The sequence below is a fragment of the Pleuronectes platessa genome, chromosome 10 (genome assembly GCF_947347685.1).
Source record: "Pleuronectes platessa chromosome 10, fPlePla1.1, whole genome shotgun sequence".
In the NCBI taxonomy this organism is placed as follows: Eukaryota; Metazoa; Chordata; class Actinopteri; order Pleuronectiformes; family Pleuronectidae; genus Pleuronectes; species Pleuronectes platessa.
In genome coordinates, this window is record NC_070635.1 from 17,975,606 (window position 1) to 18,000,755 (window position 25,150).

General features: G+C 45.0%; 1 protein-coding gene across 1 annotated transcript in view; it reads right to left on the reverse strand.

The window, feature by feature from the left end:
* Positions 1–12,454, reverse strand: part of LOC128449166 (RNA-binding motif, single-stranded-interacting protein 3) — a 122,842-nt gene extending 110,388 nt beyond the window's left edge. Inside the window, exon 1 of the mRNA XM_053432216.1 lies at positions 11,135–12,454. Coding sequence (XP_053288191.1) covers positions 11,135–11,209 — 75 coding nt within the window. The 5' untranslated portion in view covers positions 11,210–12,454. The remainder of the gene's footprint in view (positions 1–11,134) is intronic.
* Positions 12,455–25,150: the final 12,696 nt, after the last annotated feature.

Sequence of the window (25,150 nt, forward strand, 5' to 3'; positions counted from 1 at the left end):
CCTCTGGCTCGGGGACAAGAGTGTGTCTGTAACCCAGCTAAACTGTCTGTTAGGGCAAACACTGAGGCAGTTTTATAGAGTTTAACTGTGTTGCTTTATGTATTCCCCTGAGACTGTGAAAGGATGAGTGCAGAGGTTGAGCTCCAGAGTTTGTTCACACTCGGAGCTGTCCTACTGTGAGACACGGGAGCGTCGAGAAACTGCGAGAGCTCCAGGTGGATGTTTTCCTGGGGTTGGGAAGTTATCACTTCATAGGAATGCATCATTCTTTTCTAAAGAAACTGTTGAATACGACGATTCATTTACATTCGCCCAATACCAAGGCAGTAGAGGTATCGGTTAGTTAAGGTAAGCTCCCCTTTGTCCAGATTTACCACACCATTCCATTCCATTTCGAGAAAATCGTTTAATCCTGCTAACTAAAAGCGAATAAACAAAAGGTCAAAACAAATCTTTCTTGGCTGAGGAAACACTATACTTCATTGAGATGCAAAATACACAATATCAAGCACACAGAATATTGATCTTCTATTGTTTGACATTTCGTTTGCAGTGTTTACACGTCAAAGTGGAAATATACTGGAATCATGATTATCTGCTTTAGAGCTGAGCTGAAATAATCACTGTCTCTACTGGCACTGAAGGGGATTCCTACACATGGAGACATTTAGCCCATGAAGTTGGTTGAGTGGTTTAAAGGGATGGTTATCCGAAAAATGAAACTTCACCAGATATTCAGTATGAGTGAATTTTCCCTTTCCGGTGACCTATCAACCAAAGGTTTCTGCATTTGCTGCTCATGTGTGGAGCCGTTTTAAGTTTTTTTGCTCAATTAATTTTTGCATTACAGATCTTTGCACTTTGTTGAGAACTTGGTGGCCTCTCTCAGTCCGCACTCGAGCACACACAAATAAATGTGCTGTAAAAAACACACAAACACACACATGCTTTAAGTCCTGACATCCTGCAGTTATTTGTCCCAGAAAAGACTTTGGAGCGAGATCCCTGCAAATACTAGGATCTCATTATGTTGGCTTTAACTTTGATGGGCGCTTTAAGGTTTACCATAAGTGAAAGCAAAGTAAATATGTGCGAAAACAGGGATGTAATGATGAGTTCTGTGTTATCTCGCCAGGTGCAGCATAACTCTTACCCTATGAGCTGCATCTGGATTTATAGGTGACATAAAGGGCTACCGGGACTAAACTGCCGCTGATAACTATATGGTGAGTTTTGACTTATTGCCACATTGTACCCGTTGACAGCTGTCACAACACTAGATAGATGTGTTCATTACAAATGTAATTAAAGATGTATGCCTTAATTATATTCTTTGCATTAGCAGTGTTTGCATTATTTTACCTAGTGAAGCACGCTACGCCAGAAAAGTCCACTTTGTTTCATTAATACATACGAGACTGTGATAGAATCAAAGCAAGCAGAAAGATTGCAGTGGAAATGGCTTCGCTAGATGCATGCTCCTGAAAAGGAGAAGTTAACGGAGCCTTTTTTTTCCAAACCCAGTTCTTGTCATGGTATGTTTTTGTTTTGTTTGTGGAGCTCTGCCAAAGCATCAGCTCCTGTAAAACTCTCTGACCCTATATAGTCATCACTTCCACCAAGAAGGTTATGTCTTCACCCCTGTTTGCTTATTTGTTTGATTGTCAGCAGGATTACGCAAAAACTACAGAACAGATTTCCTTGAATTGGTGGAAAGATGGGACATGAGCCAAAAACTAGCCCATTACATTTTGGCAGACAAAGGAGCAGATAAAGGACATTTTCATCACTTTTTAAGAGATAACATGGCCTTTTTTTTTTTTATTCATTTTTACCAATTTGCCAGAGGGTAGAAGCCGACATGGATCTTCGTCAAATTGCATTTCATATGCCTGTGACTACTGCCAACGTGTAGCTGAGGTAATCTGGATTAATTTGGATGGTCTTTTTCTCAACCTGTCATTCTTCAATGGAGCTGTCATGATCTGCATTGTTTCGTTGGATAAGCTATAAGGCCTTGGCAGAGGTATGCACGCTACTGCAGGCCATTCTAGTTCTTATATGAATTATTTGTACAGCATATCTATTTCAATTAACAGTCATTTTGTTAAGATATTCTGAATAGGGACAAAGAAATGCTCACAAATGCCAAAGAGACCAGAATGTGTGTGTGAAATGTACAATAGATACAGACTTGAAGTCAGACCTGTGTTTCCTAAGGAGAGTGGAAGAAACCCTTCAGGGGTTTGTGTCCCCAAATCCACAAGGGATTACATCTAGTTGAAAGAAACTCTTCCATTGAACGCAGCAAAAGTTAACCAGCTGAGTCATTATCTCCTTTGAAATGTCAGACTTTCGTTGCTAAGGGTATCACAGCCCTTTCAATCTCTCCTCTTTCCACAAATGGCTGCATTCAACAGGTCCATTTCTTTGGACGAGTATTAGAAAATTCTTCCGTGAAATGTAAGCGAACTGAAGTATCTGAAGAAATGAGGGTAAAAGACGGAATTAGTGGAATGACTGAAAGATCACGGGTCGATTCAATCCAACTGCACGAAAGGGATTGAGGGGGGGAATTTTACTTTAACATGCCTCTCCTGCACTGCCAAGAGACAAGAATAGATAAAGTAAGAAATACAAGGAGGGGAGCTCGAGTGAGAAAGTAATAGAAAAAAGAGAGAGGGGAGAAAGAGAGTAAGAGGGGAAGCAACAGCTAAGTAGTATAAGGAACAACATGGAGGAAAATCCCCTAGGCCATTCTTTCAATTATCTCTGAGGTCCCTGATGGAGGGATCATCCGCCCAACAACGCACAAAAACCCTCACACCTCATCCCGTACCAGTCTCACCAGGGAGTTCACATAATAAAGGAGAAACGTGCACACCAAAAAGCCAACAACAATAGTCACAAGGACATCATGCATTTAATGCCCAACATGCATGCAAATGACGGTCTTGTGTTGTAGATGAATATCTGAAACTTTAATTTTATAAACATATTTGAGCTGTGAACTATTTTCATATTTTACCCTGTTAAGCAAATAAAACCTCATTTTAATAGATTTGTTTCCCCCCTTTATTATACTTTTATAAGACCCTGAATATAAAAAGTAATGAATACTAATGAACAAAAGCGCGTAACAAACGGTGGACTAATTCAATTTATTCAACATAAATAAACAGCTGTTTATAATAAACTATGTATGTGATACTATTGAGTGGGCTTAATTCAAAAATATGATTTTAATAATTTTAATCAAGACAAAACCTAGGCATCTCAATTACAACTACTGGATCCTGTGTGTGTAATTTAAAGAGGGAGCTATTGAAATTGTCAGTATATGTGACAGCATTTACTGAAGGTGTAATGAGTAAAGAACAATATCGGCTCATCCGTGGTGCACTGGGCGAACCATGTACCATGGCCACTTTCGGTGTTAACAGCTTGACATGACGATATCATGGGTCATCGGGTTTGATGTAAAAAGACCCTCCCCACACACACACACATGCACACACACACACACACAGGAAACATGCAGATAATGATTAATGAAATGAACATGGACTAGAATAACAAAACATCTTTGTTCATAGGTTTGTCTTGTTAGCAGAGAGATGAGAAGATGTAAAGATCAATAATGAGAAAAGAGGACATTTTGAATAAGAGAGTACAGAGTAAAAAACTGTAAACTACAGGTTGACTATAATTACAGCTGCATTGCTAGTGAACCTCCAAAATGCAATAAGAATATTGTCATTTATAAAATGTTTGCTAAGCTTTAATATGAAAATACATTTGATACTTTGAGAAGCCAATCTGTCTCTGTGTGGTTCATGTCTTGACAGAATAATCCTAAAAATACACGAGTTGCTGATGTCATCACTTATACATATTTTTTTGTTTACAGCATCCATGTCTTTTCCACATTCCGACTTAAAGTCACACAAACACGACGACGTTAGAACAACGACGTCTCAACTCGGAATACAAGACCTATTTTTACTAGGTCTTTGCAGTCAATTGAGGAGCAACTTCTAAAACAGAAACAATAACAAACAGTATTATAAACATAATTTACAAATCACACATTCTTTAATGCAATGTGTGTCCAGTCATTTAGTGTAAAAGAAAGAGTGGAATTACACTGCTGGGCCACAAGGACACAGAAAGAATATATGATCCCCGAATCGATCAAATCAATCTCTTAGACCTTTTAGCTTGAATATCAAGTAAATGTAATTAAATATCATTTCCGACAGTGTATTCATTTGTCAACTTTGGAACATTGTCTGAGCATTTTGTAGTTTCTGTATCTTTGAAGACCATAGAAGATCTAGATAGTGGTAATTAAGAAATGTTGACAGATTCTGCTTCTTTCTCCAGAAACTAGATCAGCCTCACAGCCAGGGGGCTTGCCCTATGCGCTGAATTACAAACGCACACACACACACACACATAAACAAACACACACACACACACACCCAGTCCAAATACCTAACAGCGAGAGGTTGTGCTCCTTGTCTTTCTCTTTTCATTCCACCAATAAAGTCTTGGTCAGGCACTTAGCACAACGTTCTAAAAGCCGCCACACTGAGCTTTAGATCTCAGAGCTGTGACATCAGTGTGAGCCTTGGGCACCTTTCAAGCCCACAGCGTCTCACTCGTGGCCTCATGGAGGTAAATTTAGACCAAAACATGATTTGTCAAAACATCTGCGTTCTTACTGGAATCATGTTTGCTGCCAGAAAATATGAGATAATTGGACATTCGATCAGGAAGTGTTGGGGACTATCAGAGCCCTTAGCAATTTCCGTGGTGTAGCTGTATGAGGCAGAGGGCTCTGACAGGAGCTTTTAAGAGGCAGAGAATCCATTAGACAAGGGTCGCTACAAAGTGGCCAACTATTAAAAATGCAGCAGCACCATTATTCCCTGACCTAGCCAACAACTCTGTCTTCCTCACTGCATCACTCTTTATTTCCCTTTGGATCGCTATCTCTTTTTTCCCCTTAGTCTTTCCAGCCATCTGCTCTCTTTAAAAAAAAAATATATAAATATATATATATCACAGTATACTCTCCTTCGTATCCCTTTTTTTTCAACTATCCTCCTTTCTCTCTACCTCCTCCACATATTTTTCTATTAGAAAACTGGTAGGGGTGATCTGCTCTCACCCCTCCATGCATGCGCTGACCCGCTGAAGCTCTTTTCACTCCTATGCAACAGCAGTGAGGCACTGGTCAGCGCCTGCTACCGTACTGGGACGAGAATAGAACAGCCCACGGAGAATAATAAATGGACATATATGGGTGGTTAGGAGAGTCCCTTTTAAGCAGTAAAATCTGCCCATGCCCGGCAAACTGAACAGATGGTTGGAGAGAGGAAGAAAGAGCCCAGAACACAGTGGGAGAGAGGCAGGAAAAGAGGCAGAGCAAAAGCAGGGAGAGTGCTGGGTATGGGGCATTAGACGAAGGCACCATAAGGCACTTCGCTATTCTCTAGACTGGCATACGATGCTATCAAGAGCAGAGCAGACACCAAAACAGAGGAATAGGGGTCTTAAAGAACAAGCACACAAGAACACTGTGGCTTGTAAAAGGGAGGCAGATGTGCGAGGAGAAGCAGGGCACAGAGACAATGCATGTTGGGCTATAACGCCTCTAACCTCTGTTTACATTTCACGCTACACACACACTATTGAGTTACGCGTGAGTGTGATGTGTGCTGCATTATTTATGGACACTGTTTGTGCTCAGGTGAAGTGCTTTATGTTTGACAGGAGGAGGAATAGAAGCTTGGAAGGAAACAGGAACGTGAGGATGGGAAAAAAGTGTAAATTTCTCCTCTTTTTATTTACACGTTATCTCCATACTGTGTGTGTGTGTGTGTGTGTGTGTGTGTGTGTGTGTCTCACCCCCTGTTTTCACTATATTTACTCATCACAGCAAAGCTAACCACCGACCACATTGATTTAGTGCGAAATAGAGAGTAATTGAATGTGAAAACTCGTTTTTGACGAAATGGAATATTCTATTTAGATGTCCGGGCGTGTCCGTATGTGTCATTACTTTGATATCAACTGAATGCTGTTTCTCATTACCCTAATTAAAGCTCCTCGTGTGCCGCTGAGCATATTAGCACACTGATCTGCAGCGAAACTACGGATCGGCTGGTTGATGATGTGTCTTTTTTTTTTTCCCTCAGCCTCTTTCTCATCTCGCTCTTAATGATTATTATCAAAGATTCACATCCTCAGTCAATCATAATCAAGGGCTTAAAAGACATATATATAAAAAAAAAAAAGACTTGAATAGCTGTACTACATTCAGAGACGCTTCATGTTGGCCTACGTGAATGAAAGTTTACATGTAAAGAGGCATAAAATCATTTGCATGTGAGTCAAAGTTGGGAACATTTTAAGGTTTGAGATGGAGTGTGAGTATGAGATGGAAAAAGGTATCACACACGTGTAACTATTAAACTAAATTAAACTAAACAACCAATGCATTCCTGTTTGGAACGGGCTGTTTGCTTGGCCTGTGGTAATGCTGGTAGCAGCTCTTTTTGAAACTGATCCCAGTCAATGAATGAGTAAGGACCTGCTGCAGGATTTAGTCCACAGAACCCTAAAGCTGCGCCACTGCTGCTACACAAAGAGGTGTTCACCTGTTTCATCAGTTGTCGTTGCAAGTGCCGTGATAACCCTTGACAAGAGCCTCTGCTACAGAGCACTGGTTGTCTGCTTATTAATATCGAATATGTCAGGTGTCCACATCGGACCAAATACGTCACTGCACTTCCTTGGGTCATTAAAGATAAGTTTGAAGCCGATAAGATAAACAGTTCTTGAGATAAATGAGCCACAGACTGACAAAGATTTTCAGGAGTAATTAGATAATGGAAAATAACATCAGTTCATGTGTGGTACAAGGTAGTAATAAGTTGCAAGGTCAAACCTAAATAATAAAATATGAGACTTTTCCACTTTATAAAAAGGCAGATTTAGTTGTTACTGCTGTGAAATTTGCTTTTGATGACACATTTGCCCCCAAAACCACAGGATAAAACTCACAAGCACAGCAACGATCAGAAGCTTTGATCCTTTTGTTTTGCACTTTGATTTTGTCCAGATAGGGATTAAACCGAGGTAAGAAGATGAGTAAATCACGGCCTCTGAGCAACACAGCGGGCATGAAAAAATATGACAGCTGAAACCAGCTCAGAGGGGCAATTAAGAAAATCGTAAACATTGATTGTACTAGAGGAGGATTGATTTTAGCTGAGGCTCGTCCCTGCAGCTATACCTGCTGGTTGAATTTGGACAAATCACACAGAGAACACAACAATGCAGATGAGCGTTAGCATTAAGCCTCCAACCCATCCCCTCGAACCCTCTTTACATCCATGATATAGAGCTCGCATTAAAGGGCATACTGTCCCCCCTGACCCCTGCTAATGCACACTAACTGTACCTATGGCCCAATATGGAGGCACAGCAAGAGCAATGCTCTGTTTAATAGCCTCACATATACTCGTGTCATCTGCCTAAGTATTGTTAGTTTAAGCTCGTCATTTCATAACGGCCTTTATGTAAAGCTGGTGCATGTGTGCATGACTGTGTCTGTTTAAAGACTGCTAATGTACGGCAGTGATGGCAGCACACACACACACACACACACACACACACACAGATTCAACTCTGACTCGACTCTGCACAATAAACACAACCACAAATTCTGCCTGAAAAACATCTACAGACCTACGTTCACGCCCACAAACCTTTACACACAACTGCATGTGCACCAACACTAGGTTGTTGTCAAGATCCATATAGATGAATAGCAGAGGGCCTTGAACACTCACAAATACGCAAGCACGTGCACACATAAAGACACACACAAAGACACACACAGACTTTTCTTCTGGGACCCAGAGAGCTATAATGACAGCAAGCTGCAATGAGAAGGGGTCATGGCGGAGAGTCAGAGTGTTCAGAGGCCACGCACACACACACTCACATTACCAGCAGGATACTCATCTGCACTCATACACACAAAAAAGAGCATATAAATTCAGTGCACGCTTGCACATGCATTGACGGACAAAGTTAAAGGCTGATACACATTAACAGATACAAAGCTGACATACAGATGCAGGTTTTTTTAATATATAGATGGATATTGGAACACACACACACCCCCCCCCCCCCCCCCCCCACACACACACACACTCACACACAGAGCCGAGAGGGAACACTGGAGAAGGTAGGATCCAATTTGATTTGACCTTGACAGCACCGAGGTAGAGAGAGAGTGAGGGAGGGCGGGATGGAGTGTAAGGAATGAAGTGATGGTCTGGGCCAGATGCCTGTTGCAGATACTTGAGAGAAATGAGATGACCTTTAACTGATGGAGATAAATCATAGGACAAGAGACAGAAGTGTGACACGGGGACATCTGTAAGCATAAAACAACTTGACATGTGCATGAAATGCTGATGTTAATCGTACATATATGTGCATGAACATTTATTGTGTGATAAACCTTAAATCATAGTTTGTTAGTTGCGCATGCATCAGAGTCAAAGCAGACACAAACTTCTGCTTCGTCATTGCTACAATATGGGAAAATATAAATTTTAAGTATAAATCTGCAATGCTAATATAAAATAAATAATGGAAATGCTGCCAGCAACACGGGCTGTCAAAGTTTATTGTAAGCATAATGCGTCTAAAGAATAAAATCTATCAAGAAGATAAATTTGCTGTCCTGTCGTTTTAATTCATCATTGTGAGGCAAGAAAATCTAATAAACTGAAAAAAAACAAAAACTTTTGCCAAGACAATTACCATAAGTCTTTGAATTTGCTTTTAGGAAAAGGGAAACTTAGAGGCACCACAGTTTATATAATCAAGTGCAAGACATGCATTTACTCTCACAGATTAGCAAACCAAAAGGCGTGCTTATCGCAGCAGACGCTGTTTATTAGGACCAAATTGCAGATGTGCGTTAACAAACAGTTCCCAGCTTCTGTTTGTTCGTCTTGGAGCACATTCCTAAAAACATCAGGCAGCCCCCAGATGTGGATGTGTGCAGTTCTGAGATCAGAAGATAAGTGGGTAATGTCAACAAGCTGCACAAACTATCTGAACATGACATCTGCAAATGAATCACGCAGCTAATTGGAAAAATTCATTTTATTTTCTAAACCAAAGCTGAAAAGCTGCAGTAATAAATGTGTTTACGCCAACTGGATATTTCCACTTTTGCCGAATAACAGACTTTAGTCAGTGACCAAGCTCCATTACTTTGATGAGTATCTCCAGATAAAATTCCAGAGCTCTCTCTGTTTTACTTAATGGCAAATAAACTGCATTTATGTTGCGCTTATCCAGTCTTTTGCACTACGAGTCACAATCACCCATTCACACACACTCAATGCTTTGACTTCTATGTATATATATAAATATATATACTTCAGTGAAGCATCCTATCAAAAAGAGCCATCAGGTGCAATTTAGGGTTCAGTGTCTTGCCCAAAGGATCCAACCTTCCCACAAGAGGACAACCTCTTTCTACCTCTGCAGCCGCCTCACCCTCACCACGGCTCCGTCTCCCCCGTCTCTCACATGTGCAGCAATCGTCGTAAAGTGACATTATCCCCTAACTTGCGGTGGTGGGGTATGTGTCATAAAAAGTTAACAAGCAGTGAAAACATCTTCAATAGAGAACCATTTTTAGCCGGGAAATGAAAGCAGACCCAACATCCACTAGTAATCGTTTCTTTGTTCTCTTTGCGGGGCATCGGTTACAGCTTCTTTCAACATGACAAATTGGATATGGTAACACATTTAATAGCGACTGTCTCTCAAATGTTATTTTTAGAACATTCTGTCTTTTTTAGTCAGTGGTTTTGGAATCACAAGAGATATTTATACTTGGGTTTGTGCTCTACTGCTGTTACATCCTTCTAACACTGTCTTATTTTAACTGATTGATTTGTACCAGATGGGCCCTTTCCTCTGTGCGTATTACTAAATAACTAAGATTGGCGTCTGTGGGAAATCATCATGCAGTCAGAGTTATGCTCAAGGTTTGACATTTTAGAGTAGAGCAATCGTTCTTCTACCTGCTCTTCCCACACCGAGTCCGCCCGATAGCGTGATCTCTCTATTCTCGCAGCATCCCACTCCTACACTTTTATCTGTGCTTCTCCCTCCATCTCTCTCTTTTGCCAGCTGATATACACACACACACACATTTACGAAATATTCAAGCAAACCTGCCAAACCCTCAAATTTACTATCACACAAAAAAACAACAACAACAAATGAATCACGGCAAACAAAGAGAATGACAGGCCGGGTGATACAACGCAGGAGCGATTGATCAGGCCTCTGTAATCCATTTTCCTCTTGGTGGTAGAGGACTCAGACGGGAGACCAACATTGTGTGTGTCAGTGTATGAGCATCTGCGTGTGCATGCTATGTATGAGTAAGTATTGGACGGGAACAGACAGAACAAAGACCAAAAACTGGGCTCAGGCTTCTTGGTAATAAGAGACGTATATCAGGTTCCATTAATCACAGACATGCAGTGAAGGGCTGTGGGGGGGGCCGGTGAATGGAAGGCGTAGAGAGCGGGGGACGTGGGGGTGGGCGGGAAGAGCGGAGAGGGACAAAGTCGGAGAGAAAAAACAAGGGCTGAGGGGAGGGTGGGCCTCATGCCCTGAACTTGAACTTGGAGCTGGCGAGGTCGGAGATAGAAGGATGGGGTCAAGAACTCAGCCTGGATAGAAAAAGGAAACAACCCAGCTGAGTGACACCAATATCCCCCCCAGCTCACAGACGGATACGGAAGAGGGGGGGTGGACATGGGGCCATTTAGCAAGCTGTCTTCTGAGGCAATGTCAACATCTATCTCTGCAAATGTTCAAACTGTTTCAGCATAGTGCCCATTCTGTGTAAATTATGGCTGATCTGGAACTGATAGGGAAGTTAAATTGAAGAAGGGGCAGATATAGAGAACAGTTAGGAGTAAAAAGAATAATAGTAACAAGGAAATAATTTAAATCACACAGACACTTCGAGTTTGAAGCGTAAAAAATAGGTCAAACTGGCTGACCATCTTACCTTGGTCTGGAGATAGTGGGGGTAGTAGTAGGTGTAGTGGGGGTACATTGGCTGCTGCTCCAAACGTTTTCCCATGTAGCTGGAATCCAAATGAAGGTCCCCGAGGCTGGAGATCCAAGCGTGCAGGTGGGGTACGCTCACTCCAAGAGGGCTTGCCTGGATCCTTTAGACGACTGTTTCTGAGAGTCAGAGGATGGAGAGGGAGAACGCTCTCTTGCTGAGGTGTGTGAAAAATGCAAAGAGAAGGGGACGGATGGAAGGAGAGATAGTACTTGGGATGTTAGTCTGTCTCCTCGTCTGTGAGGTCACAGGGGAACCTCACAAAACTATCCTTCTCCTGGGTCTGGAAGAAGAGACCGGGAATCTGGAGAGGCAGCAGGGGAAAAAAGGGGTCTGGAGGCAAGATGAGAGGATAGCAGACTCGATGCAGGAAACAATAGGGGAGATTTGATAGCAGGATGGAGAGAGGGTAAAAGGAGAGGAAAGAAGAAGAAGAGGAGGAGGAGGAGAAGGAAGGTAGGAATGGATGGGATTCCTTTGCCGGCTCCTTGCACTCTCCGATGCAAAAGAAATCAGACTCACTTCTTCTCTCCTGCCCTGAACATGCCCCTTCAATTTGCTTTCCAGTCTCTCCTTCTCTCTGCCGTCTTTCTCTCTTGCTCTCTCTCTCTCTCTTCCTGTGTATCCGTTTACTCTGTCTCGTTCTTCCTCTCTGTCACACACAGACACCAGACGAGACCCTGATCCCACCGGGAGCTTGGCTGAATCCTGGAGAACACGCGCTGTCCTCTGCTCTGTTCTCACAAGACAGCGGAATCAGCGATGAACTCACACATGGATGGAGGAGAGGATGAGGATGAGGAGGAGGAGGAGGAGGAGGAAAGAGGGTGGTCTGGAGCTGAAGCTGTGACTGCCTTTTTTCTCACTCTCTCTCACTCCCTCCCTCTTTTGTTAAGCTCTGGGGATAGATAGGTAGATATCGCTGGAGCCCGGCGTGGAGGATGAGCAAAAGAGAGAAAGCCTCGACAAAAAGTCCTCTTGCTCAGGAAGAAGCAGACAGCCTTATCCAGAGGAAAATCCCTTCTGATCCACAAGGTGCCTCCTCCAACTCTCTTTTCTTCTCTTCTCCTCCCCTCTGCGATCCCTCTCTTTCTTCTCCAGCTCTCTCCCTGACGGCTTGCTTCCCACTGTGCCTGGCAGCCGTCACTGAGTGTGTGTGTGTGTGGTTTGTGTGTGACTGTGCATGTAACTGAGAGGGGATTGTGTGTGTGGCTGTTGCCGTCTGCTCCACTGTGCGTGCTGAGGCATAGAGGGGCTCGGCTTCAGCGCAGCAACGCTCCGCCCTCCCTCTCTCTTTTCCTCGCTCTGTCTGCCTCTCTCGCCCTCTGTGTTTTTCATGGAACTATAGAACAGTGGGAGTGGCTGGTCCTGCCCTAGTTCAAGCCCTGGGGTGACTCTGTGTGTGCATGTGTGTGTGTGTGTGTGTTTGTGTGTGTGTGTGTGTGTGTGTGTGTGTGTGTGTGTGTGTGTGTGTGTGTGTGTGTGTGTGTGTGTGTGTGTTTGTGTGTGCATGTGTGTGTGTGTGTCTGTGAGAGGGAGACAGATATGGGCTGTTCTTTCTGTCAGTGAGGCGGAGGTGGGGAAAGAGTGTAAAGAGCAAGAGCTGGGGTAAAGGGTGAAAAGAGGATACACGAAGAAGAATTTGGAAACAGAGAGGCCCCCCTACTGGCACCCTGTAAGGGCCGCACGTTTTCCATGATAAAAGTCTGTTGATTCCTTAAACTGAGCACTTTATGTTCCATTTGATCCAAAATATAATACAATAATAGAGTGATATCCCAAACAGACACACATGCACACATCTGAATGATGCTCTGAAATCTGGGCCTAAACGCTTGACTGCACACCGAGATGCTCCATTCACACATGCCCAGTGAAGGGCCCAAGGGCCCAATGTGAAGTGTATGTAGCGTGGCGGTTAGGTGGCACAGTGACCCACTGACACAGTGCTGCCTGTTATGTGATGTAACCAGGTTTAAAGTAGTGCTCTTACATAAGCACAGTGAGCCAGGCATGAAAAGACTGCTCTGCCCTCTGACTGCAGCTGTGTGTGTGTGGGGGGTGGGAGAGACAAGGGTTGGCAGACAAAGCAAGTTCACTGCAGTGGAGAAAGGGGCACGAGAACAGAATGCAAACACAGAACAGAACCTCCTCCAAGATAAGGGCTTCACTTCTCGTGGGCAATTAAAACTACTTTGCAGACCGTGATGCAAAAACACATCACCGTCTTTGAGCTATTGTGCGCTCGTCTGAGGGTTTTCTGTCACTGTGCCCATGAGTGTGTGTGTGTGTGTGTCTGCATTTTTTACAGCCTTCTTCTGTCAGCTTATACAATACACACAAATGATATGTTTGGCTCAGAGGTATACTTAACGACAATACATCTTTCTGTGCAGCGTATAGAGGGTTGTTGTGTAAAATCAACAAAGCATACAGCGTAGACTTAGGTCAGGGGGCAAGAAACACATTGTCTCAAAGTTCTCCAAGGGGATTTTGACAATTCTGCTTGTTCCACCACTCATCGACAAAACAATCAAACATGTGTGATCAGACTTGGATGAGGCAGAAGAAATAAAACGCAAGAACAGAAATTAAAATGTCACCAACTCCCTCGAAAAATACTAACAGCTAGAAGGTTCCCAGTTCGAATCCCAGTTCGGCCGGGGTCCTCTCTGTGTTCTCCCACAGACCAAATACTTGGTTACGTGAGGACTCTACTAACGGTAGGTGTGAATATGACTGTGAATCGGGATTGGCTCCAGCTCCCACCGTGACCATCAAGAGCATAAGCGATACGGATGATGGAGAACGACGTGTTTACATTTCACTACAAAAATCTGCAAAACTACAGGTGTGTCCCCATAGTTTGCCACAAGCTTGATGATTGGGTTTCCAATGAATCAATAGAATTTTTTACTTATCTCTCCCCTTGTCCCCGAGCCTGGACTCCTCTCTGAGAATCACTTGTTTTCATTTTCATCTGGACTGCCTTGTTAGCCATGTGACAAATTGAGTTTGTTTATTCTGTGGACTGAGCCGAGTGTGTCGACAGGACTGCAGACATTACATGCTGTGATTTGTATACAGTTATCATTTTTATTTGTATGCATTACTAGTCAACTTATGTAATTGTCTATTTGTCTAAATATTGGTTATGTCTATTAAGGTGGTGTGCTGTTTTATTTATTTAAATTTTCTATGGCTGTTAATTACTGCATTGGTCACATTTTCCCATGGGAGCAATTAGAGTTGCTCTACTCTGGATGATACGCTCTCTGATCTGTTGTTGTTTGCTGTATATTTGCTGTAGTATAACCTTGAATTTTGCTGATGCAGTTCCAGTGGCTTTTACATGGATTTTAAAAGCCATCTGATGAACCTTGTAATAGAAAGTTTTATGATCATAATTACCAGTAACAGCAGCAGCAGCAGTAGCAGCAGCAGACATTTTCTACCACCCAAAGGACTGAGACAGGAATTAAGTCATCAGGTAAATGGCTGTTCAGTGTACATCTGATACGGGGGAGTCAAACTTGCTGTTGTAAGTGGAAGTCAAGAAGTGACTCAGCCAGGGCACATCTGTAGCAGTATGGTTGAAGCTGTCAGTTAATAAGAAGTTAAGACTGGCACAAACATATTAACATTAGTTAGTCAATACAATTAAGAGAAAATGTTTTATAAGGATTATTAAATTCATGATCAGCCCAAACCATAATTTGCTGCAAAACCTATTGAAAAATGTCTGGAAGATGAAAATGTGTTAAACTCCTGTATCACTAATATAGTGACCAACATTATCACTTATTAGTGCTACCATGGTTTTGTCTATCAAGTACTGAACATGTTCAAAAAGTAGCCTACCGATAAAAAAACTTGAAGCAATTTCAACAAGTTTTTATATTTAAATTATATATTTATCATTAACACAATTAATAAAATAGAGCACCAACACTGCATAAATTGGGCAACATCGACATTGAAGAAGGAAGGCTCTGGCTTGCTGAAGAAGTTTTTTGTTTTTGTTTTATAATGGCAACTTCCCATGATACAGATTCAAATAAACATGAATAAGTAAATCAAATGTACATGTACAGTCATGTGTAAAAAACAACCTAACAAGCAGAGCGGAGGAGAGAGATAGTTGACAGCTTGTTACGTTAAAGTCTGTTAAACAAACGACAGTGGATTCTAGCAGTCGCTCGCCGCGGCCACAGCACGAGCAGCTCATGCTGTTACAGCGCCAACCTAATCTCCATGGTAATAAGGGTAATTAAAGAGTGAAATGGTACAACTAACCAATCAGAAGCTTTACCACAGTATACCATGAAACCTGTAACCGTTTCATAGAGCAAAGATACTCTTAAACGGCGAAAACAGAAATGCTGTGAAAACTGCTGTCAAGTAAAGGTGGTGGAATAGTCAATCAGCTACTTTACTCTATGACAACCCCATGACACACAACTTTGGTAGAGATCATAAGGTTCAGTTTCCAAGGACTATATTTAAATAATAAAAACAGTCCCTGTAGATGTAGATATAATTGTACATCGTTTGTACGTTCCCATGGTCCCCACTTGTCAGAAGAGTCACTGCATGAGCTCATCCTGCAGTAATCTGAAGCCTGAACTTCACAATGAAACACTTAAGCATGGTGTCGGGCCGCTGCACGAAATTTTTTTTTGAAAACAGGCTGTATTGATTAATTTGCACTTGTAGTTCAGGAGTGAGCCGTCCTGCATCCGTCAGAAGGGTTGTATGCGCACAAAGCTTAGCGGTTTGAGGGAAGATGGTTATACATTCATTCAACAGCACGAACGCGTGGAATGCCGAACGACAGAGGGATACAGGGAGATTAGGTCGCTGTGTGTGTGTGAGTGTGAGTGTGCGTGTGTGTGTGTGTGTGTGAGTGTGTGCGTGTGTCTGCTATATATGAGCAGCGCACCAGCCAAAGTTTTCATGAAAAATTAAGATTCTGCTGACGCCGTGGTTCGGGGAAACAAAGAGAGAGAATTGATTCCTCCGACTGCAAGGTACAGTCCTATTATGAGAGTACAATCTTTACATCTCTCCCTCTATATTCTGCCGCCACAATAAAGCTGCATAATTAGTGACAATACAGTCATAATGGGGGCAGTAAATACAATAGTTAATTGCATTAATTTCATATCACAGACTCCACCTGCATCTTAAGCACAAATTGAATTGTCTGCTTCTTTGTAAGAACTCCATGTGCTGTCTGCTGCATCTGCATGTCTTTGCAAAAAAAATGACCTTTTTCTTGGCGGAGACGCCGCTTCCCATGTCCAGTGCTCGACAAAATACCAGACAAAAACTGACAGCTGGAGCGAAATATCAAAGTGTTGCCATTGACACTGTGGGTTCTTGCAGTCCCCGGCCATCAAAGCAGTTTTCAAACGGAGAAGGAAAGGCCATGCTGTGACTCTCATGTGTTTCTCTCATCGCTGACCACCAGATGTATTACAAACACCGAGCCAGAGCAAAAAAAAGAAAAGAGAAGAGTAAAAGCCTCAAGTCTTAGCTCAGATACAGCTGGGAAAACAGAAGAGGTCATGATGTTGATAGGCCTATTCCACAGGAGCTGCTCTGGTCGGTTCTCAAGGAAAACACTAGCCAGGATATCGTTGCACATGCACATACACACAAACACACATTGTGGTATTTGCACACGGAAGATTTACAGTGGTAAATGGACTATTACATCCAATTGCCACACACAGCATGCGGGAACGGAGATTGCAGAGCATGTAGAATAAACTGTTTTATGTTTCTTTCATCCAGGGAATCGTATAAGAAGAATTGTGGTTTTGAACACATTAAGGAAAAAGAGACACTGTGGCAAGACAAGGAAAGGCAGAGACGCAGGTACTGTTTACTGTGGTTTATTCAGAACTAACACATGTTCCCCATACGGGAAGTATATATAGCTAAAGCCTCTAACATTACCCATCAACCCACTGGGTGAGAGGACACACCCCTGAGTGCACGCCACACAGCCCCCCACTGAACACCCAGAGGGAGAAAAAAAAATGGGACAAAAGTCAGTACCTCTCAGGGGTTTTAACGAGGCGACCATAACGGCTACGCCGACCCCCGTCCGCAAACGCAGGGGTGGAACAGGCAGAAGGGACATCATTTACAACAGGCACAGGATCAGGAGGCACAACTGGAGAAAACAACACAGGGGTCTTAGAAGGGGGGCGACCACGACGGGGAACCCGGGCCGGTAGCACCTCTTCGCCGGCCAACAGATGAGATGGCTTAAGCCTGTCTAACGAAACGCGCTCCCTTCGCCCGCCCATGTCCAGAATGAAACTTTTAGAACCCGCCTCTAACACTCTAAACGGGCCGTCATACGGGGGCTGGAGGGGAAACCGGTGAGCATCGTGACGCACAAAAACAAACCGAGTGGTCGCGAGATCCGTTGGCACGAAAGACCGAGGAGAAAAATGATGCACGGGCACCGGTGCACAAGCGGCCTGTGACGCAGGACGCGCAACAGGAAACGGAAAGGGGGCCGAGCTCTGAGGCAGAAACTCCCCTGGGACGCGGAGCGGCTGACCGAGCACCAACTCTGCAGGCGAGGCATCCAGGTCAGCCTTAGGAGCCGAGCGCAACCCGAGCATCACCCACGGCAACCGATCCAACCAGTTCGCGTCTGAGAGCGCAGCCCGCAATGACGCCTTAAGCGACCGGTGAAAACGTTCACACAAGCCGTTAGCCTGGGGGTGGTAGGCAGTGGTACGGTGAACCTGTGTGCCCAGAGACTTTGCTAGCGCCGACCAGAGATCCGAAATGAACTGCGAGCCTCTGTCAGAGGTGATATCAGATGGTGCACCAAAACGTGAGACCCAAGCTGAAAGAAAAGCGCGTGCCACGTCCGCAGATGTCGTGGAAGACAGAGGAACCGCCTCTGGCCACCTAGTGGTCCGATCTACCATGGTAAGGAGATGTGTAAAACCCTGGGAAGGGGGAAAAGGCCCCACAAGGTCGATATGCACATGATCAAAACGCTAGGCCGGAATCAAAAACGGCTTGAGGGGCGCCCTAGTGTGCTGGTGAACTTTTGCGCGCTGACACGCCACACATGTTGCCGCCCACTCTTTGACCTCTTTGCGAAGGCCAGGCCACACAAACTTCGAAGACACCAACTTCACCGACGCCCGGACACCCGGATGAGAAAGAGAGTGCACCATATCAAAGACCCGACGGCGCCAAGCAACCGGCACCACCGGGCGGGGGCGGCCCGTGGAGACGTCGCAAAGGAGGGCAGGCCCACCATTTTGCACCACTGCCTCCTCCAGCTCCAGACCGGTACTCGCAGCTCTCAGTGCAACGATACCCGGGTCCCCAGGTTGATCGGCAGCCAGTGCTGAAAAATCAACCCCAAGATGCACAGGGCACACCAGCACCCGCGACAGGCAGTCTGCCACCGGGTTCGCTTTACCCGCCACATGTTGGATGTCCGTTGTGAATTCGGAAATCGCCGCTAGATGGCGCTGCTGGCGAGCAGACCATGGCTCTGTCACCTTCGCCATAGCAAACGTCAATGGTTTGTGGTCAACATAGGCTGTGAAAGGGCGGCCTTCCAGCAGGAAACGGAAATGACGCGTAGCCAGGTACAACGCTAACAGTTCCCGGTCAAACACGCTGTATTTTCGCTCACTGTCTCGCAAACCGCGGCTAAAAAATGCAAGGGGCTGCCACGCACCCGCAACACGCTGTTCAACAACTGCACCGACAGCCACATCCGAAGCATCGGTCGTGAGGGCGATGGGCGCCCGAGACGCGGGGTGCGCCAGAAGCGCCGCGTTAGCCAGGGCAGCCTTAGCCCCCTCAAAAGCCTGGATCCTCACAGGGGTCCAGTCAACCTGGTCCTTGGCTTTCTTAAGCTTCAAAGCACCATACAATGGTTGCAGGAGTTGGGCCGCACGAGGCAAGAAACGATGGTAAAAGTTTACCATGCCCAAAAACTCCTGTAGCGACCTGACTGAGACCGGACGGGGAAAATCCGCAACTGCATGCACCTTCGAGGGCAAAGGAACCGCACCCTGCGACGAAATGCGATGGCCCAAAAAGTCTATGACAGACAGCCCAAACTGGCACTTGGCTGTGTTGACAATGAGACCATGTCCATCAAGGCGCTGGAAAACCTGCCTAAGGTGCGACAAATGCTCATCAACCGACGGGCTGGCCACCAAGATGTCGTCCAAATAGACGAAAACAAACGCGAGGTCACGTGACACCGAGTCCATCAAGCGCTGAAACGTCTGCGCTGCGCCTTTAAGGCCGAACGGCATTCGCAGGAACTCGAAAAGCCCAAACGGTGTAATGACTGCAGTCTTGGGCACGTCCTCTGCCCGCACAGGCACCTGATGATAACCTCGCACCAAATCGATTTTAGAAAAAATTGTCATGCCCGCCAAACGAATCGAAAAATCCTGAACATGCGGAATGGGATAACGGTCATGGGCCGTGATGTTATTTAAACGGCGGAAGTCACCGCACGGCCGCCAAGACCCGTCCGCCTTGGGCACCATGTGGAGCGGCGAAGCCCACGGGCTGTTGGACCGCCTAACGATCCCCAAACGCTCCATGGTAGCAAACTCCTCCTTCGCGGTGGCTAACTTCACGGTGTCGAGTCGACGCGAACGTGCGAAAACGGGCGTACCCGCAGTGGGAATGAAATGTTCCACGCCGTGTTTAGTAACCGCGGCAGAAAATGCGGGCGTTGTCAGCGAAGGAAATTCCGCCAGTAAGCGCTGGAAGACATCCTTTGACGCCGCGAAATTAGCGTGTGTTAACGGCCCGGGTCCCCCTGTCTGACACGGAAAAGACGCAAAAGACACAGCATCAATGAGCCTGCGATTAGCTACATCCACTAACAACCCATTAGTGCACAGAAAATCTGCTCCGATAATAGGAACCGTAATGGAAGCTACAACAAATTCACACAGAAATTTGCGTCCATTGAAACACACAGTCACAGACTTTGTACCAAACGTCTCTATAGCCGAACCGTTAGCCGCTGTCAGACGCGGACCACTGCCACAGGCCGAGAGGTCCGTAGCTGCAGGAGGGAGAAGGCTCTTCTGCGAGCCGGAGTCCACCAGGAACTGATTACCTGATATGGAGTCATGAACGAACAGCAGCTCCTCTTGCTCGCCAGCGCCCACGGCTGCTACCGAGCGCCGGCTCTTCCGTTTCCCGGTGCCTCGAACGCGCACGGAGGAACGCAGCGGCGCGCCTTGCTGCCGAAGCGCTGATGGAAGAAACACAGCTGGCCTGCGCGCTGTCTGCGGGTGGAAACTGCAGCCGTCAATGCCGGAACCTCGTCCTCCAACGTCGGCTGCAAGGACTCCACGGCCACACTCTGCACAGAGACGTTCCTCGAAGTCAGCAGGATCCGGTCCGCCTGCTCAGCCAATCCACGGAAGTCGCCGGCCGCCAAACAAGAAGAGTTGGCGAGGGCTGCGCGCACCTGCAGCGGGAGCTGACGCAGAAAGATGTGCGGGAAAAGGAAACCATCATCCTCGGAGCCCAGCAACGACAGCATCTCGTCCATCAGGTCCACTGCCGAACCATCGCCCAAACCGGGAAGCGACAGTAGCTTGTCCGCTCTCTCCGCGGCTGACAAGCTGTAGCGCCGGAGGAGAAGCTGCTTGAGGGCGGCGTACTTTCCGCGCAGCGGCGGGGCTCGCAGGAGCTGCATCACGCGCCGGGTGGATTGCTGGTCCAAAGCCGCGACCACCAAAATATACCTGGAGTCGTCTGCCGTTACTCCTCGCAGATGGAAAAGAGCCTCGACGTGCAGAAACCACGGCGCGGGGTCGTTCTGCCAAAACTCCGGCAGTTTAACGTGCTCCGCGGAGCTGGTCGGTCGCGGAGCTGGTCGGTCGCGGAAGCTGCGGCGCCATGGTCGTTGTGGAGACACGGTCCACGGGCGCCGGGGAAGAAAATACGTCTTCCCCCGATGAGGAAGGGACACTATCCTCCTCTACCTCGAACATGTCCAAAAAAACAGGGTCACCAATGTGGCAAGACAAGGAAAGGCAGAGACGCAGGTACTGTTTACTGTGGTTTATTCAGAACCAACACATGTTCCCCATACGGGAAGTATATATAGCTAAAGCCTCTAACATTACCCATCAACCCACTGGGTGAGAGGACACACCCCTGAGTGCACGCCACAACACTATCTTAGGCAATTTACCATTGAGTGGGTTAACATCTACATTACAGCCAAGATGGTTTTCATGACAAAGTGGGTAAACTACAGTGTGTTCCTGAATCTGGGAAGCTGCAGTTCAGGTAGAAGCATCAGGTAAAATGCTACTGTTGGTGTTTCAATACCTGGCTCCTGTTGTCTAGATGGCCAAGCATTAAGCCCTACTTCACCTCTAAAACAGCGCATGTCAGGGGAAAAATACATTTTCATAGAAGGCCAAGAGTACTGGGTTTATTCCTCATTGTCACTCGCAATGGACCAATATGTTCTGGAAAGTGAGGGCGATAGGCACCTTAAGCAGGAGCTTTTCTACTTGGACAGTAAATTACTAACTCACCTTCCTACCTGCGCACATCCTGCCCCTGCTCTCACTGCGCATGAACAGAGGGTTAAACTGAAGAGACATACACCACTGAAGGAGAGACAATAACCGAAAGTTAGTAAATAAGTCACGGAAAAGTCGGCTACTGGCAGTTGTCAGGCAGTGCACGTTCATATGTTGTGGGGGCATTGCTTTGACTGGCCAATAGAAGGAGATGTTGCATATTTTCAAAGTGTAGCCTGCTCTTGCTTTTCCAGACATATACCACCCGAGCTTTCAGAGGAGAAAAACTCTCAATGATGAAGCGGAAAAACATTAATTTATCAAGGTTTATCTTTGTGAATGTTGTGTGTGAAGCATATTGCTACAACAGTTGTCAGCTGCGGCAATTCACAGACAATCAATAATATTCCAGAATTTGATCATTATTCGGACAAGTTGACAGCGTCTAAATACTGACTTTTAGTTGTCTGTATCTCATCCCTGAGTCATGCTGGACCTACTGCTGCAGCCACTCCTGCAGCCACCATTCCATCTCAGTATTCCTATTTTCTTTGTGTGTATGTAAGATTAGAACATACCTAAGGTTACTCTGCTATCTCATCTACGCTACTGTAAAAAAAACATTATGCTGCCATTATATTCTCAGAATTATGTCCACAACATGGAACTTGAAAATAATTTCCCGTGACTCCTCTCCTGTGTTCTAAATTTATTTTAGTCAACGCCGTGGCTTATTACAGGAGAACAATGTAATCAACATAACCGCCACGTAATCAGATTTTGAAAACTAATTTCAGAAAGAGTTATTTTCCAATTTCTATATTTAAGTTCTATTAGTACTGAATTTCCCCTGGTGGAGAGCTTCCACCATCTCTGCTCACAGTGTCTGTCTTGAGAAATATCAGATAATGAGGAGGGCGCCGCTCAATGCAACCGACAGTAAATCTCATTTTGTAATATTCAGGTCAAGAAAAAACATTATCTTAGCTAATAACAGCTTCATAGCAAGTAGCCTACAGCTCCAGTAAAAATGCTACCAGATTAGCTTGCAACCAGCGTTGCTACCTCTGCAAAATGAATACTTTTAAAACGGTATCGGTGCAAGAACGGATAATTTTTTCTAAACAATAAAAATCGCTTTGGTAATGCTAGGGCAAATTGGAAGGTGAAATATAAACTACAAACTGTTAACAGATTAATGTATACTGAACCTAAATTTACAATTATAAATAAGTGCAAAATCACATTAATTTCAGTGATATATCAAAGTATTTCAAATAGCTCCAAACTCGTAATTAATTATCTCCCTACTGCCGGGCCGGGGACACCCACACTGCTGGCTGATGTGCTTGACATGGGGTCACTCCTGTATATCACAACGTGCCTCATCAAGTTCGCAGTGTTCCTCCCTTTATTTGGAATCATTTTCAAACTACTACGAGTCCAGGTGTCAGAATCCGTTCACGTGAAATCAAGCAACACTTTCAATGTCTAGCTTTCACGTTACGTTCTGCCAGAGCCATGTGCTGTGTTGATTGTGTTGCCACAAGACTTAAATGTAATGTGGGCAGGTGTGGTGATGTTTATGTTGCCTCTTCAAAGAAGGACACAATGTCAGTGCAAAGCTCAGGCAACAAGTTGAGGCTCAGAAATCTGTGTTGTGATTCGCTTCAATAGGTACCGGCCGTGGGGGGGGGGGGATTTCAGTAACGACCCCTTACAGAGAGGTTTGAAGTGCGTCATTCGATGCAGCATCGACATCTTGTCACTCTTGCTCTGTGGAAGGGTATTAAGAGGTAATCTCACTGCAACAATGGCCGGTTGATACCTCTGGAAAACAAGGGAGCAGCAGTACTAAAGAATTTGAAATGTGCCAGATTTGGTAATGGACTAAAACAAAGAGAAGGCGAACACGATGTCTCAATCAGTGACACAGGCAGGCCTCACCAGGGAGAGACCGAGCTACACACTGCGAGGAACACACTCTAAACTATCTCTGTAGCCACATAAGGCATATGAAAAATCACTTCAAACCAATAACCCCTTGTACAACACTGTACGCTTCATTACATGACTGAATCAAAATGGTGACAAATCAGCTTAGGCCCCTTGCAAATCCCGCTCCTCCCATCCTCCTTTTCCGCTCCCCCGCCCCTCCCCTCTTTCTTTTCCTCTCCTCTCAACAGCAAGCCACATCACACTTTAACACAACTCATCACTTTATTAAAAAGAACACATCAGTGGATTCATTTGAACAATTATGCAAATCGGACAGGAGATGAAGCCTTTATTAATGTTCGAGAAGTGTTGCATCAGATAGTGCTGGAGTTCATTAAGTTACCCTAGTTGGAGATGAATACACTCTGATTGGTTTGATATCACTATGGTGTGTATCGCATTATCATCTCGGGCTGCGTCAGCGCAAAACTCTCCATGGATCTTCTGCTCCAGCATAATAAGAGAAAGGAGAGATATTAGAGCTAAAATGTGGATTAATAACCCAGATGCCGACATTGTTTTTTGTCTTTTATTCATGACTTAGAATTGTGTCCTTTTCTGGAGGTTTATTCCTTTTTTATTCTTGCAACAAAGTATTCTCAACTATTTATTTTTCATTCTCCTCGATTTCAGTTTCATCCCTTCATTGTTGCAAACCTCATGTCATTCCCTCGGTCTCTCTCCTCCCTGCTCCCTCTTTCACTCCTGCAGGTACTGGAGGTGGGGGACCGTGACTGACTGACTAGGGCCGACGCTTGCTGTGGCTCCGAGGGGTAATTAATTTCAGCAAACGACCGCCACGTCTGTCAGCTTTTATAAACGAGCGTTTACGCGCTATGGACAATTTAACCACTCCACTGAGCCCGCCTTGACAGAGATGAGTAGAGAGATGTGGGCGAGAGAGAGAGAGAGAGAGAGAGAGAGAGAGAGACCGCGCTGCCAGGTGACTGATGGGAGATTTAATCAATAGAGTAAGCACATTTACTCTCATGATGCTAACCCAGCATCCATATTCATGGTGTTAATTCTCTGAACGCCTACGCTGTTGCACACCACAAAAAATTATAATGCATGAAGGATTTCACTACATCTCATCAGGCTTCATCAAAGGCCGGTATCATCACTGTTAATTATGAGGAGCATCACGGACTAAACATCATTGCGGTGCTCTATTAAAATGATTTTACTCCATATCTGAGCTTAATTTGATATATGAAATGCAGTAACTACCCGCTATGATGGTTCGGCACATACACCCTAACAACACAGTTTTCCTAATGTTACTGTCATTGCCTTAATGTAGAAGCAGAACGCCACACTTCCTCAAAAACAATGGCTACATCAACGCAATGTTATTTTAATCATGTGTGTATTATTACAATATTTC